This window comes from Ovis canadensis, chromosome X (genome assembly GCF_042477335.2).
Source record: "Ovis canadensis isolate MfBH-ARS-UI-01 breed Bighorn chromosome X, ARS-UI_OviCan_v2, whole genome shotgun sequence".
Classification (NCBI taxonomy): Eukaryota; Metazoa; Chordata; class Mammalia; order Artiodactyla; family Bovidae; genus Ovis; species Ovis canadensis.
In genome coordinates, this window is record NC_091727.1 from 120,947,712 (window position 1) to 120,964,614 (window position 16,903).

The following is a 16,903-nucleotide window of genomic DNA, read 5'->3' on the forward strand; positions in this document are numbered from 1 at the left end:
TTTCCTAGGATTGCCTTTAGGATATTATCTGGTTGCCAATGTATAGGATTTTTGCATAGAAAAGGTAATAGGTTGGTGCAAAAGTAATTTTGGTTTTGCATTGTTGAACTTTGGCATTTGATACTAGAATACATTCTTAAATGACTGTGGTTATGCTATACATCATTTAATGCACATTTCTTGCTTTGTGATTTTGCTAATGAATTATTACTTTCTGTTTACTTTATATGCATTTTAGGCTACTGAAATGATGTCATGAAAAATCAAATTCAAGCATTTTTCTTATTCTAATTCAAAATGGGTCATAAAGCTGTGGAGACAACTTGCAACATCAACAACGCATTTGGCCCAGGAACTGCCAATGAACATATAGTTCAGTGGTTGTTCAAGAAGTTTTGCAAAGGAGACAAGAGCCCTGAAGGTGAGGAACACATTGGTCAGCCATCAGAAGTTGATGATGACCAACTGAGAGCATCACTGAAGCTGATCCTCTTACAACTACACAAGAAGTTGCCCAAGAACTCAATGTTGATCATTCTATGGTCATTTGGCATTTGAAGGAAATAAGAAAGGTGAAAAAGATCAAAAAGTGGGTGCATCCTGAGCTGACTGCAAATCAAAAAACTGTAGTTTTGAAGTGTCATCTTCTCTTATTCTACACAATGAACCATTTCTCGATCAGATTGTGGTGTGCACCCAAAAGTGGATTTTATACAAAACCCAGCAATGATCAGCTCAATGGTTGGACTGAGAAGCTCCAAAGCACTTCCCAGCCAAACCTGCACCAATAAAAAAGATTATGGTCACTGTTTGGTGGTCTGCTGCCCATATGATCCACTACAGCTTTCTGAATCCCTGTGAAACTATTACATCTGAGAAGTATGCTCAGAAAATTGATGAGATGCACCAAAAACCGTAACAACTGCAGCTGGCACTGGTCCACAAAAAGGGTTCAATTCTTCTCCATGACATGTGTGTGCATGTCACACAACCAAAGTTTCAAAAGCTCAATGAATTGGGCTACAAAGTTTTACCTCATCTGCCATATTCATCTGACCTCTCATAAACTGACTACCACTTATTCAAGCATCTTGACAACTTTTTTGCAAGTAAAATGCTTCCATAACCAGCAGGACATAGAAAATTCTTTCCAAGAGTTCATCAAATCTCGAAGCATGGATTTTTTTTTTTTTGCTACAGGAATAAATGAGCATTTCTTATTGAAAAAAATGTGTTGATTGTAATGGTTCCTATTTTGATTAATAAAGATGCATCTGAGCCTAGTTATAATGATTTAAAATTCAGGGTCCAAAACTGCTGTTACTTTTGCACCAACCTAATAACAGCCCACTGATTCTGATTTAGTATCCTTCTAATCAGTTGCCAAAGAACAAAAATAAGCAAAACAAATAACAACACGTATTAAATTCTTATAATTGGGTGGTCTCCTAGTACTTATTTATGAAATCTATTTATTGGATATGAAGGAAAGTTACATGGCTCAAAATAGCTTGGAGTTAAAACTCCCCTCCAGGTCCTCCCCACCATTCTATGGAAAACAAAGAACTCTCTCACCGTGCCCCCCCCCCCGCCAAAAGAAATGGACATTAAGGTTGATTACACCCAGCTCTCAGCTGGTCCAGCCTCTGAGAGACTGATCTCCAAAATTCCTTGCCCTAGTCATTTAAGAGATAACTACTCTGAACAACCTTGGAGAAGAACAGGCCCCCTTAAGACAGTAACTTATCAATAATTATCTTAAACATAAATGGGTTGAATGTCTCAACCAAAAAACAAAGACTGGCTGAATGGATACAAAAACAAGACCCCTATATATATTGTCTACAAGAGACCCACCTCAAAACAGGGGACACATACAGACTGAAAGTGAAGGGCTGGAAAAAGATTTTCCATGCAAATAGAGAACAAAAGAAAGCAGGAGTAGCAATACTCATATCAGATAAAATAAACTTTAAAACAAAGGCTGTGAAAAGAGACAAGGACACTACATCATGATCAAAGGATCAATTTAAGAAGAAGATATAACAATTATAAATATATATGCACCCAATGTAGGAGCAACACAATATGTAAGACAAATGCTAACAAGTATGAAAGGGGAAATTAACAATAACACAATAATAGTGGGAGACTTCAATACCTCACTCACACCTATGGATAGATCAACTAAACAGAAAATTAGTAAGGAAACACAAATTTTAAATGATACAATAGACCAGTTAGACTTAATTAATATCTATAGGACATTTCACCCCAGAACAATGATTTTCACCTTTTTCTCAAGTGCACATGGAACCTTCTTCAAGATAGATCACATCCTAGGCCATAAATCTAGCCTTGGTAAATTCACAAAAATTGAAATCATTCCAATCATCTTTTCTGACCGCAATGCAGTAACATTAGATCTCAATTACAGGAGAAAAGCTATTAAAAATTCCAACCTATGGAGGCTGAACAACACGCTGCTGAATAACCAACAAATCACAGAAGAAATGAAAAAAGAAATCTAAATATGCATAGAAACGAATGAAAATGAAAACACAACAACCCAAAACCTGTGGGATACTGTAAAAGCAGTGCTAAGGGGAAAGTTCATAGCAATACAGGCATACCTCAAGAAACAAGAAAAAAGTCAAATAAATAACTTAACTCTACACCTAAAGCAACTAGAAAAGGAAGAAATGAAGAACCCCAGGGTTAGTAGAAGGAAAGAAATCTTAAAAATTAGGGCAGAAATAAATGCAAAAGAAACAAAAGAGACCATAGCAAAAATCAACAAAGCCAAAAGCTGGTTCTTTGAAAGGATAAATAAAATTGACAAACCATTAGCCAGACTCATCAAGAAACAAACGGAGAAAAATCAAATCAATAAAATTAGAAATGAAAATGGAGAGATCACAACAGACAACACAGAAATACAAAAGATCATAAGAGACTATTATCAGCAATTATATGCCAATAAAATGGACAACATGGAAGAAATGGACAAATTCTGAGAAAAGTACAACTTTCCAAAACTGAACCAGGAAGAAATAGAAAATCTTAACAGACCCATCACAAGCACGGAAATTGAAACTGTAATCAGAAATCTTCCAGCAAACAAAAGTACAGGTCCAGATGGCTTCACAGCTGAATTCTACCAAAAATTTAGAGAAGAGCTAACACCTATCCTACTCAAACTCTTCCAGAAAACTGTAGAGGAAGGTAAACTTCCAAACATTCTTTGAAGCCACCATCACCCTACTACCAAAACCTGACAAAGATGCCACAAAAAAAGAACACTACAGGCCAATATCACTGATGAACATAGATGCAAAAATCCTCAACAAAATTCTAGCAATCAGAATCCAACAACACATTATAAAGATCATACATCATGACCAAGTGGGCTTTATCCCAGGGATGCAAGGATTCTTCAATATCTGCAAATCAACCAATGTAATACACCACATTAACAAATTGAAAAATAAAATCCATATGATTATCTCAATAGATGCAGAGAAAGCCTTTGACAAAATTCAACATCCATTGATGATAAAAACTCTCCAGAAAGCAGGAATAGAAGGAACATACCTCAACATAATAAAAGCTATATATGACAAACCCACAGCAAACATTATCCTCAATGGTGAAAAATTGAAAGCATTTCCCCTAAAGTCAGGAACAAGACAAGGGTGCCCACTTTCACCATTACTATTCAACATAGTTCTGGAAGTTTTGGCCACAGCAATCAGAGCAGAAAAAGAAATAAAAGGAATCCAAATTAGGAAAGAAAAAGTAAAACTCTCACTGTTTGCAGATGACATGATCCTCTACATAGAAAACCCTAAAGACTCCACCAGAAAATTACTTGAGCTAATCAATGAATATAGTAAAGTTGTAGGATATAAAATCAACACACAGAAATCCCTTGCATTCCTATACACTAATAATGAGAAAATAGAAAGAGAAATTAAGGAAACAATTCCATTCACCATTGCAATAAAAAGAATAAAATACTTAGGAATATATCTACCTAAAGAAACTAAAGACCTATATATAGAAAACTATAAAACACTGCTGAAAGAAATCAAAGAGGACACTAATAGATGGAGAAATATACCATGTTCATGGATCAGAATAAACAATATAGTAAAAACGAGTATACTACCCAAAGCAATTTACAGATTCAGTGCAATGCCTATCAAGCTACCAACGGTATTTTTCACAGAGCTAGAACAAATAATTTCATAAGTTGTATGGAAGTATAAAAAACCTCGAATAGCCAAAGCAATCTTGAGAAAGAAGAATGAAACTGGAGGAATCAACCTGCCTGACTTCAGGCTCTACTACAAAGCCACAGTCATCAAGACAGTATGGTACTGGCACAAAGACAGAAATATAGATGCATGGAACAAAATAGAAAACCCAGAGATAAATCCACTCACCTATGGACACCTTATCTTTGACAAAGAAGGCAAGAATACGCAATGGATTAAAGACAATCTCTGTAACAAGTGATGCTGGGAAAACTGGTCAACCACTTGTAAAAGAATGAAACCAGAACACTTTCTAACACCATACACAAACATAAACTCAAAATGGATTAAAGCTCTAAATGTAAGACCAGAAACTATAAAACTCCTAGAGGAGAACATAGGCAAAACACTCTCTGACATACATCACAGCAGGATCATCTACGACCCACCTCCCAGAATTCTGGAAATAAAAGCAAAAATAAACAAATGGGACCTAATGAAACTTAAAAGCTTCTGCACAACAAAGGAAACTCTAAGCAAGGTGAAAAGACAGCCTTCAGAATGGGAGAATATAATAGCAAATGAAGCAACTGACAAAGAACTAATCTCAAAAATATACAAGCAACTCCTGCAGCTCAATTCCAGAAAAATAAACGACCCAATCAAAAAATGGGCCAAAGAACTAAACAGACATTTCTCCAAAGAAGACATACAAATGGCTAACAAACACATGAAAAGATGCTCAACATCACTCATTCTCAGAGAAACGCAAATCAAAACCACAATGAGGTACCATTTCATGCCAGTCAGAATGGCTGCAATCCAAAAGTCTACAAGCAATAAATGCTGGAGAGGGTGTGGAGAAAAGGGAACCCTCTTACACTGTTGCTGGGAATGCAAACTAGTACAGCCACTATGGAGAACAGTGTGGGGATTCCTTACAAAACTGGAAATAGAACTGCCTTATGACCCAGCAATCCCACTGCTGGGCATACACACTGAGGAAACCAGAATTGAAAGAGACACGTGTACCCCAATGTTCATTACATCACTGATTACAATAGCCAGGACATGGAAGCAACCTAGATGTCCATCAGCAGATGAATGGATAAGAAAGCTGTGGTACATATACACAATGGAGTATTACTCAGCCATTAAAAAGAATACATTTGAATCAGTTCTAATGAGGTGGATGGAACTGGAGCCTGTTATACAGAGTGAAGCAAGCCAGAAAGAAAAACAGCAATACAGTATACTAACACATATATATGGAATTTAGAAAAATGGTAACAATAACACTGTATGCGAGACAGCAAAAGAGACACAGATGTATGGAACAATTTTTGGACCCTGTGGGAGAGAGCGAGGGTGGGATGATTTGGGAGAATGGCATTGAAACGTGTAATATCATATATGAAATGAATAGGCAGTCCAGTTTCGATGCATGATACTGGATGCTTGGGGATGGTGCACTGAGACGACCCAGAGGGATGGTACGGGGAGGGAGGAGGAGAGGGGTGTTCAGGATGAGGAACACGTGTATACCTGTGGTGGATTCATGTTGATGTATGGCAAAACAAATACAATATTGTAAAGTAATTAACCTCCAATTAAAATAAATAAATTTATTTTTTTTAAATTTCCAAATGCAGAAGGAAACTGAGTCTTGTCTTTCAAATATCAGAAATAACAACTATAGGTGTGTAATCATAATGTTTAAAGAAACATGGTCCTAACATATTGCCAGATCCTTAGATAGAAAGGAGCCCCAAATTTCTCAAATATTAAATACATTTTAACTAATGTTAACTTAAATATATACACAATACCACACTGTTAAGAATGAGTTGTGAAGACCATGGTGCCTCACTCTCAGTAAATAGGCTGTGCCTAGCAAGAATTTAAAATCAACCAACGGAAGTTCCATTAGAAATTAGGAATATTAGGAAACATTGCACTATATTTAAATTAGGTGTTAACATGCTCTAAAAATGTTATTCGTTTAATAAAGCAATTGAATAACTTGTGTAGTTTTGTATGGTACATTTTAACCCATAGACAAAGAGATTTAATCTTAAGCTTTCTATAAACAACAATAAAATTGTAGTTTGTTCCTTATTCTTTCCTTTGAAGTAACAGTTTCTACTCAGTAATGTGGTGTAAAATTAAGTAAAGCAAGCCTAACTCTGAACTTTATAAAGCCACATAATATTGTCTTAAAAGAAGATAAGCAACAACAACAGATATCCAATAAAATAGTACCCAGAGAAAGACGTGAACATTCTTTGCATTCAAAAATTTTCTTGAGAACATGAGAAAATACATGTATTTTGTGCTTGGCACATAGTAAATATCTACAAAAGATGCTGATTTTTTTTAATGCTGTGTTATTGTTGCCTTTTCAAAGCTATCTGCTATTCATCTCCCCTTTGAAAGCCCTCCTGCAGCTGCACTAGCCTTGTTGTGTTTTAGCATATGAAGCACACTCCATTTCAAGGCTCTTGAAATCGCCGTTCTGTCTTTCTGGAAACTGCTCCCTGTAAATACTCACATACCTTACTTCCTACTTTATGAGAAAAGATATTACAGTAAGCTTCATTATGTAAGATTTCTCTTATGCATAAATATTCCCCAAGCATATTCCGTATTACATGTGGATTTGTGTTGAGGATAAAGACACACAATGCATTTGGTTTGGACCCATCTGGATTGTTTTGTGAAGAGAACAAATAAACCATCATGTGTCCATTTTCACAAAGGGCATGGGGCCTCTGTACCTGAAGTATATAGTCTACTGGCTGAATAGCCAGATCCCCAGAGAACAAAATGGCACCATGGTTAAAGGATGACTGGAAAGTCACCTCTGTGGCCATGAGGATATGCATGTGATCTTAAAGTCACTGTAATAAGCAACAGGCAGGACATATTTTTGATTTCACTACTTAAATTAAGAATGTTTGAAACATTAATCAATGGATTGTGTGGGGACATGTGGTATTGATTTGAATTAAAAAAAAATATGAATGGAGGTTATGGACTCCCATGAGGCACAGCAGCAGTAACCTCTCACTTGCTTTGAATTCTGTGTCAGACATCCTCATGACTGCCCTTTCACTTTGTTTAGATCTCTGCTCAAATGTTACCTCATCAGAAAGGCCTTCCCTATCTGAAGTAGGATCCTTTCTTCTCTCTCTTCCTTCTAATTATTTTTTCTTCATACTACTTACAACTACTAAAGTACTATATTTGGTTTATTTTTATTGTTTCTCTCATTATTAGAATGTATACTCTATGAAAACATATTTTCTGTTTTGATCCTGAATTATCTCCAGTATGTAGAAGTGTACCTGACACACAATGGTGCTCAATATTTGTGGAATGAATTATTAATGAATTCTAAGTCTTATTCATTCAATCCCCCCTTCTTCAGGCTATCGCAATTTACAGTGACATCATCCTTGTTGTTCCCGAGGGACACCTCACTCGAAAATCAAAAAGGTGTAAAATGGAGGGAATTTTGTTGCTTGTCTACCAGAGTAATACTGCCAAAGATACACAAAATCATATATCATACAGATAACAAATTACACAAAAACATATAGGGTGAGGGTATGATCCCAATTGCTGCCAATTCCTTAAAACTAAACATCCCTGTGAATCTTCAGCTTTGTACTGCGGCATGTTGTTCTGGGCCAATACACAGGTCATCAGGATTTTATTCAATGTTCTCAAGCACAATGAAGAGATAACCACATTTATCTTAGCAAATGCAGTTGAACAACTTTATACTCCTGGGTACTTACACAATCATCTCTTTATCAGCACCTTATAACAATATTCTGTCATATAAAATCATGATCATAATACACTGTCAAAATAGTTTAATATTTTGAATTCTAAGGATGATATAAGAAAAGAAAGGCCATTGAGCAAGCTTGTTATGGGAAGCAAAGATGCAGAGTTAGTACATAACTAGGGCAAAAAGAGTCATACATGACTGAGCGACTGAACTGAGGGCAAAAAGGAGATGATAATTGAGCCTAGGCCTCTGATGACATGCATGCTGATATGTGCATACTCACAGTGTGGGACCATGATACAGAGCTGCTCCTAAATGAAATACAAACTTAAAATTCAATTACAAAGAATGTATTTGAGTTTTAAAATCCCCTAGCCAATGTATTAATATAACTTTAATATCTTGGCTTTACTACCTGTTTTAGATTTAATTATAGGTTATTCAACTATATTACATTTTAGTAAACTAGTCCGTTCTCTATTCCCTGCAATATTTGTAGAAAGCAGGATGACTTAAGAACCCTTATTTTTGCCCAAGTGTTAGAACTCACCTTGTGTTCTTCACACTGACTGCCATTTTTGTTTGTTATTTAACCATAAGAGTTCTACTGAGGGAATAGTAGGTTGCTGCCAATTTTGCAGGATCTTTTCCTCCTGCTTCCCAATTTTGCTTAAAAAGAAGCATTAGAGAAGTGGGAAATAAGAAAGTTCCTTATCAAATTTTCTTTACCCAAGATGAAATAATTCAGAATGGGTAATTATAGATTAATAAATCATCATTTTCAATTAATTAAGCACTCAATTTACCTCTTCTCTTCAGCTTAAAATATTCCTGGCACATCTATAAAACTACTTCCTGTATTTATTTTAGTAAAATATTAGCTTTGCACTGTAACCATAGCATATTTAAGGGAATGTTTTTTAGAATATGAACATTGTAAAGAATAAAAGGAGAAATATATTTTTAAGATATTATTTGGTGACACTTTATATTTGACATTTTATCTAGTATTTTCATTTAGCATCTAAATTACTGTAAATATATTCTCATGCTGGAAAATCAATTCAAGGATGCTCAAAAAAATTTTATCAGGAATTCACAGTGGATAATTTAATTTCCTTACGACAGTCACTAAGTCACATCTGACTCTTGCGACCCCATGGACCGTAGCCTGCCAGGCTCCTCTGTCTATGGGATTTTCCAGGCAAGAATACTGCAGTGGGTAGCCATGCCCTTCTCCAGGGGATCTTCCCAAACCAGGGATCAAACCTGGGTCCCCTGCATTGCAAGCAGATTCTTTACCATCTGAACCACAGGGGAAGCCCACACTTATAGACAGTACACAAAATATCCAGATTTCTAAATAAATTAGCATACCTTTAAGCTGAACCACTATAAAATTTAAGCCATTTCAAAAATACATTTTTTACTATAACCTTTTACACTGTAATTTTATTATCAAAATCATTACTTGTGTCTACATGTTGAGGAAATAAAATCTGATAATGAAAAAAGGAAAATAAAGTAAAAATGTACTAGATTAAGTTATGTTAGACAGTATTAGAGGAGGGAACATACTTTTCTTCTACTCAAACAATACTGGTGTGGGATTTCCCTGGGGGTCCAGTGGTTAAGACTCCACCTTTCAATGCAGGATGTGTGGATTTGATCCCTGGTCTGGGAGCTAAGATCCCACATGCCTTGTGGCCAAAAAACCAAAATATAAAACAGAATCAAACAATACTGGTAGACACAAAAATAAAAATGAGGTCAAAGATTTTATGAGCTATACTTACACAATACTTTATTATCATTTTTATCACATTTTAATATTCTAAAATAGTTGATATGTTCCATTTCCTACTTTAAGATCTCACTGCCATAAGCAGCATTTCATTACTTGTTTTATGCAAAATATTTTCACAAATGCAAACTAGCTATGGAACCTAATACTACTTGAAATAAATCTCAAATGCCAAAAGAAACTTTTCCATACTCTCACATAAAGATAATATTTATCAAGCATCAGTATGGCAACTATGTACTAAGTTATAGACAAGGATGTGCTGAGCAGTCAGAGCTGGCCTGACAAAGTCAGAAAGAGTTCTAGGTAATCGATCACAATTTTACAAAGGAAGAAAGAAAGAAACACAACTATCTGAACATTCAAGCAACAGAGGATATTTACAGAAAAGTAACAATTATAATAATTGCTAATCTCTAAAAACTGAAACAGAATTCTTAACAGAATCAGAATGGAATAGAGAAACTAAACTCACAACTCTAAAGCATATTTCCCATTAATTACCAAAAGTATGTACTATGACTATATTCTTTTATAGACTCAGATAAGGGGATTACTTGAACACCCCGATTGGCTGCATACAAATTCAGAAATTATTATAACTTTTATTTAAACACTAAATGAGCACTTCAGAGGATAAGTTAATCTAAGCTATGACTTTGTTATGTGTTCAAAAACTCCTACCCGGCTGTAGAATCTTCTGTATTGTCATCAGCCATCATCTCCACATCTTGTGAGTGTTTTTCATAAGCTTCTTTGAACAAATTCCATGGAACTGCTTTAGGAGTATCTTCATTTGCTCGAAGATGTTCTATCAGTTTTCGTGAGTGCCAGTTCTGAAAGGCTCTTTGATGGGCAGGGGCCAATTCTGGCACTGGTGGTAATATGCTGTGGTGGACAGGACTGTTGCTTTTTTTCAGTCCATTTCTGTCCCGAGAGTGGTTCTTCAATCTGCCCTGAACCGGGGTCCCTCTATGCTCATATCCTTCCTGCTGAAGGCAATTTCCAGTGTTGGGTGAGCCTTGAGAAGGATGACTAAACCATCTCCAGCGTAGCCTTAGGATCTGTTTCACATCAAACTCTTTCTTGCCAGACACTGACATTGTTGCAGGAGGAAAGACGAAAGCCTTCTCTCACAGAAAGGAAACAGCCTTTGTTATCTCTTGTTTCTCTGCCTCTTCTGTAGGACTAACAAAAGCACAAGTGTTGAGAGCAGTCTCTTGTTCCCCCCTCCCCCACTGTTTGTGATACACTGCGAACAGTTCCAGCTTTCCAGCTGAAGCAGAAAGCAGCAGCTAACAGTGTAGGTGGGAACCCATACGGACAGGATGATGAGGTCAGACCTTAAACAAGTAAATCAGTTTAGCACAGGAAAACAGCTACAACACACTCCAGCTGCTAGATTTGCAAACTCCCAGCCTTCCCGCCTGGACTTGTAAATATCTAACCCAGCTCCTTCCTAACTGAAGTATAGTAGCTTTGGCTTTTAAGTCCAAGCAAGTGAACAAAAGCAAAGTGTTTAAAAACACTTGTTTCTAAATTCCACTCACCCCACCCTCTGTCAGATATTATTTCCTGGCAGCCCACTTCTAAAAATGTGACATTTTGTCCTAGGAGAATTTGTAACAATGAATTCATTATGACCTATTTTGGTGTTCTTATGGAAAATTTGAAGGTAGTTCATTAAGAAAAAGTATCTTGCCACCAGTCTCCTCATGCATATTTGTAGTTATTTTTTTACAAAATGTCTGAAAATGTGACTGTCTTTATAGAGATATTTGTTTGAAAACCTGAACAATTTTAGAAACATAATGTGTTGGTTACCTATGGCTAAAAACACTAGAGGATGTATTAACAGTATTTTAAGTCTACCCCTGAAGGAAGAGAACAGTGTTTTTCTAAGCTCATAGGTAGGAAGACATGTCTTCTCTCACGAACCAAAACTTGAAAACGAATAGTCTATTCTGGCTCCGTGCCTGTATAAACATTTCCTTATCATGCTCTTTACTCTCACAGGCAGTGTTAAAGGTCTATTTTCTTTGTTCAAAAGTTCGTATGAGAGGATGTGCAAAAGGCATGTTTTGAAGTAACTCCAAATTGTCACATATCTCAGTAATAACTGTGCACAAAGTACTTTGAGATCTCTAATTCAGAATCTCTACTTTGTACAGGGGTAAATGTTTCTATAACAGTAACGTATAAAGAATATATTCACCAAAACCATTTTGAAATTTACTTTGAACTTTATAGCTTACATGTCATACACACATGTGATAAAGGGGAATTGTACCACTGTATCCTTAGAAAGAATACTGTAATTATAAAGTTTTGATTCTAGCTCAGGTTTTATGATTAATGAGCTGTATTATCTTGAACAAGTCATTTACTTGTTTGTATGTTTCTTCATATATAATATGGAGTGGCTGAACAAATTTCCAAGTTTATACTTGCAATGGATTTTTAAAAATTTATAAATAGAAAATTTACCTGCAGTTTTCTATAAATCTAATATACCATTTCCTTTCCCCTCTTTTTTTGTATATGTATAGTGGTAAATTTCTGTGTCAATTTAAATGGGCTACAGGATACCCAGCTATTTGGTCAAGTATTGTTTTGGGTGTTTCTGTGAGTGTATTTTTGAATGAGTTTAACATTTAAATCAATAGACTAATAGATTATCCTCCCTAAGGTAGGTGGTGATGGTTTAGACTCTCAGTCGTGTCCAATTCTTTGTGACCCCATGGACTGTAGTCTGCCAGGTTCCCCTGTCCATGGGATTTTCCAGGCAAGAATACTTGAGTGGGTTGCCATTTCCTTCTCCAGGGGAACTTCCCGACCCAGGGACTGAACCCTGGTCTCCTATATTGCAGGCTATCTCCTGCATTACAGGTGGTTTCTTTACTGATTGAGCCACTGGGGAAGTTCTATAATGTGGGTGGGCCTCTTCTAGTCAGCTGAAAGCCTGAATAAGCAGAATGCTGACACTTCCCTAAACAAGAGGGAATTTCACTTGCCTGACTGCCATCAAGCTGGGACACTATCTTTTTTCCCTGACTTCCGACTCAAACTGAAATATTGACTTTTCTTGGGTCTCAACACCTGCAAGGCCTTTGGATCAGAGCTATACCATCAGCTCTTTTGGGTCTCCAACTTGCTGACTACAATCTTGGGATCTGTCAGCCTCCATAATCAAGTCAATTCCTTATAATAAATGAATATCTATTAATTTACCTATTTATATTTTTCTGTTACTCTATGGGACTTCCCTGGTGGCTCAGATGGCAAAGCGGCTGTCTACAATGCAAGAGACCATGGTTTGATCCCTGGGTCAGGAAGATCCCCTGGAGAAGGAAATGACAATCCACTCCAGTACTATTGCCTGGAAAATCCCATGGACAGAGGAGCCTGGCAGGCAACAGTCCATGGGATTGCAAAAAGTCGGACATGCTGAGCGATATTATTCTAGTACTAAGAAATTGATAAATACACAGATAGATATACAGCTGATTTTTATACCAGTTACAAACACATTACTCCTTTCTCCAACTTCCCAACCTATTTTCCAATAGGCTCCTTAAACCTCAGTGTTGACTTCTATCATCCTCTCTCCTTGGTGAGTGTAATGTCAGTTCCTGATATTTAACATATAAATAATCGAAGGGGATCTCAAATAGTTCTGATGAGTCCCAGGCACAGTGAGTCCTGACAACTAAACGTAAATTCCCTTTTTCTTATCTGGGTAGATAACATTCCAAACAAATGCCTAGAGTCAAGATTTATATTTAAGATCTTTGTATTCCCCAATATGCCTAAAACACAATATTGGACAAAGAGTAAACAAACTGCAAATACCAAGCAGAATGAATAAAGTATTACAATAGAAGTGCAAACAGTATGTGGTAAGCACAAGAAGAATCACTACATTGACCATCTAAGTAGTTCTAAAAAATATCTTCTTGGATACTAAGAATCAGCAACCTAGTTTTTTATGTATTTCCTGAGCTTGTTAACAATTCAGATATAATTGTGTATTTCCCTGTGTATCTTTTATGAACAATCAGTTCAGTTCAGTTCAGTCACTCAGTCGTGTCTGACTCTTTGTGACCCCATGAATTGCAGCACACCAGGCCTCCCTGTCCATCACCAACTCCCGGAGTTCACTCAGAGTCACGTCCATCAAGACCGTGATGCCATACAGCCATCTCATCCTTGGTCGTCCCCTTCTCCTCCTGTCCCCAATCCCTCCCAGCATCAAAGTCTTCTCCAATGAGTCAACTCTTCACATGAGGTGGCCAAAGTACTGGAGTTTCAGCTTTAGCATCATTCCTTCCAAGAAATCCCAGGGCTGATCTCCTTTAGACTGGACTGATTGGATCTCCTTTCAGCCCAAGGGACTCTCAAGAGTCTTCTCCAACACCACAGTTCAAACACATCAAATCTTCGGCGCTCAGCCTTCTTCACAGTTCAACTCTCACATCCATACATGACTACTGGAAAAACCATAGCCTTGACTAGACGGACCTTAGTCGGCAAAGTAATGTCTCTGCTTTCAATATGCTGTCTAGGTTGGTCATAACTTTTTTTCCAAGGAGTAAGCGCCTTTTAATTTCATGGCTGTAATCCTTTATAATACAATAGATACCAAGGGAACATTTCATGCAAACATGGGCTCAATAAAGGACAGAAATGGTATGGACCTAACAGAGGCAGAAGATATTAAGAAGAGATGGCAAGAATACACAGAACAACTGCACAAAAAGGATCTTCATTACCTGGATAGTCACGATGGTGCATCACTACGAACAAAGCTAGTGGAGGTGGTAGAATTCCGGTAGACCTATTTCAAATCCTGAAAGATGATGCTGTGAAAATGCTGCACTCAATATGCCAGCAAATTTGGCAAACTCAGCAGTGGCCACAGGACTTGAAAAGATCAGTTTTCATTCCAATCCCAAAGAAAGGCAATGCCAAAGAATGCTCAAACTACCACACAATTGCACTCATCTCACACACTAGTAAAGTAATGCTCAAAATTCTCCAAGCCAGGCTTCAGCAATACATGAACTGTGAACTTCCTGATGTTCAAGCTCATTTTAGAAAAGGCAGAGGAACCAGAGATCAAATTGGCAACATCCACTGGATCATGGAAAAAGCAAGAGAGTTCCAGAAAAACATCTATTTCTGCTTTATTGACTATGCCAAAGCCTTTGACTGTGTGGATCACAATAAACTGTGGAAAATTCTGAAAGAGATGGGAATACCAGACCACCTAACCTGCCTCTTGAGACATCTGTATGCAGGTCAGGAAGCAACAGTTAGAACTGGACATGGAACAACAGACTGGATCCAAATAGGAAAAGTGGTACGTCAAGGCTGTATATTGTCACCCTGCTTATTTAATTTATATGCAGAGTACATCATGAGAAACACTGGGCTGGAAGAAGCACAAGCTGGAATCAAGATTGCCGGGAGAAATATCAATAACCTCAGATATGCAGATGACACCACCCTTATGGCAGAAAGTGAAGAGGAACTAAAAAGCCTCTTGATGAAAGTGAAAGAGGAGAGTGAAAAAGTTGGCTTAAAGCTCAACAGTCAGAAAATGAAGATCATGGCATCCAGTCCCATCACTCCATGGGAAATAGATGGAGAAACAGTGGAAACAGTGTCAAGCTTTATTTTGGGGGGCTCCAAAATCACTGCAGATGGTGATTGCAACCATGAAATTAAAAGATGCTTACTCCTTGGAAGAAAAGTTATGACCAACCTAGACAGCATATTGAAAGCAGAGACATTACTTTGCCGACTAAGGTCCGTCTAGTCAAGGTTATGGTTTTTCCAGTAGTCATGTATGGATGTGAGAGTTGGACTGTGAAGAAGGCTGAGCACCAAAGAATTGATGCTTTTGAACTGTGGTGTTGGAGAAGACTCTTGAGAGTCCCTTGGACTGCAAGGAGATCCAACCAGTCCATTCTGAAGGAGATCAGCCCTGGGATTTCTTTGGAAGGAATGATGCTAATGCTGAAACTCCAGTACTTTGGCCAGCTCATGCAAAGAGTTGACTCATTGGAAAAGACTTTGATGCTGGGAGGGATTGGGGGCAGGAGGAGAAGGGGACGACAGAGGATGAGATGGCTGTATGGCATCACGAACTCGATGGACGTGTCTGAGTGAACTCCGGGAGTTGGTGATGGACAGGGAGGCCTGGCGTGCTGTGATTCATGGCGTCGCAAAGAGTCGGACACGACTGAGCGACTGAACTGAACTGAACTTGTATGATTCTACCAAGAGTGTGTTTTTTTGTTTGTTTGTTTACAATATGTAGATTATGACCATTTTCTTAGATATTGGATACAAAATTTTAGAATGACCAAAAAAGTATATAAATCATCTGCTGCTGCTAAGTCACTTCAGTCGTGTCTGACTCAGTGCAACCCCATAGACGGCAGCCCACCAGGCTCCCCCATCCCTGGGATTCTCTAGGCAAGAATACTGGAGTGGGTTGCCATTTCCTTCTCCAATGCATGAATGTGAGAAATCAAAGTGAAGTCACTCAGTCGTGTCTGACTCTTCGCGACCCCATGGACTGCAGCCTACCAGGCTCCTCTGTCCATGGGATATTCCAGGCAAGAGTACTGGAGTCGGGTGCCATCTAGAAAATAAAAAGAATAATATATTATTAACCATGAGGGTCCCTTTGAAGTTTCTGATTATAAAAGAAAGATTTAAGCATATTCAAACAAAAATAAAAATGTTTGTGAGGATAGGAATTATATTTTATTAATCATTTCCTTATTATCTACCTGCTATCTATTAATACTATTTAATATACATGAAATTAATGAAATATTAAATAGTTAATAAATACCAAGTAGAACTAATGAATGAAAAATTCTAAATTATTTTATTATCACAGAATTTACTATCTCACTAAGTGCTGGAATTTTAAAAAGAAAATGCAAAATTGGTTATGGTCTAAAATACCCTTCTAAATCATTAATAATTATACAGGTTGGGGAACAAGTGTGCAAACCAACTGAA

The 16,903-nt window shown here is 37.3% G+C and overlaps 1 protein-coding gene across 2 annotated transcripts in view; it reads right to left on the bottom strand.

The window, feature by feature from the left end:
- The window catches only part of KLHL4 (kelch like family member 4), a 136,336-nt gene extending 125,181 nt beyond the window's left edge, over window positions 1-11,155 (bottom strand). For both annotated transcript variants that reach the window (XM_070290871.1, XM_070290872.1), the window contains exon 1: window positions 10,547-11,155. In XM_070290871.1, the coding sequence (XP_070146972.1) occupies window positions 10,547-10,965 (419 nt within the window). In that variant the 5' untranslated portion in view covers window positions 10,966-11,155. The remainder of the gene's footprint in view (window positions 1-10,546) is intronic.
- Window positions 11,156-16,903: the final 5,748 nt, after the last annotated feature.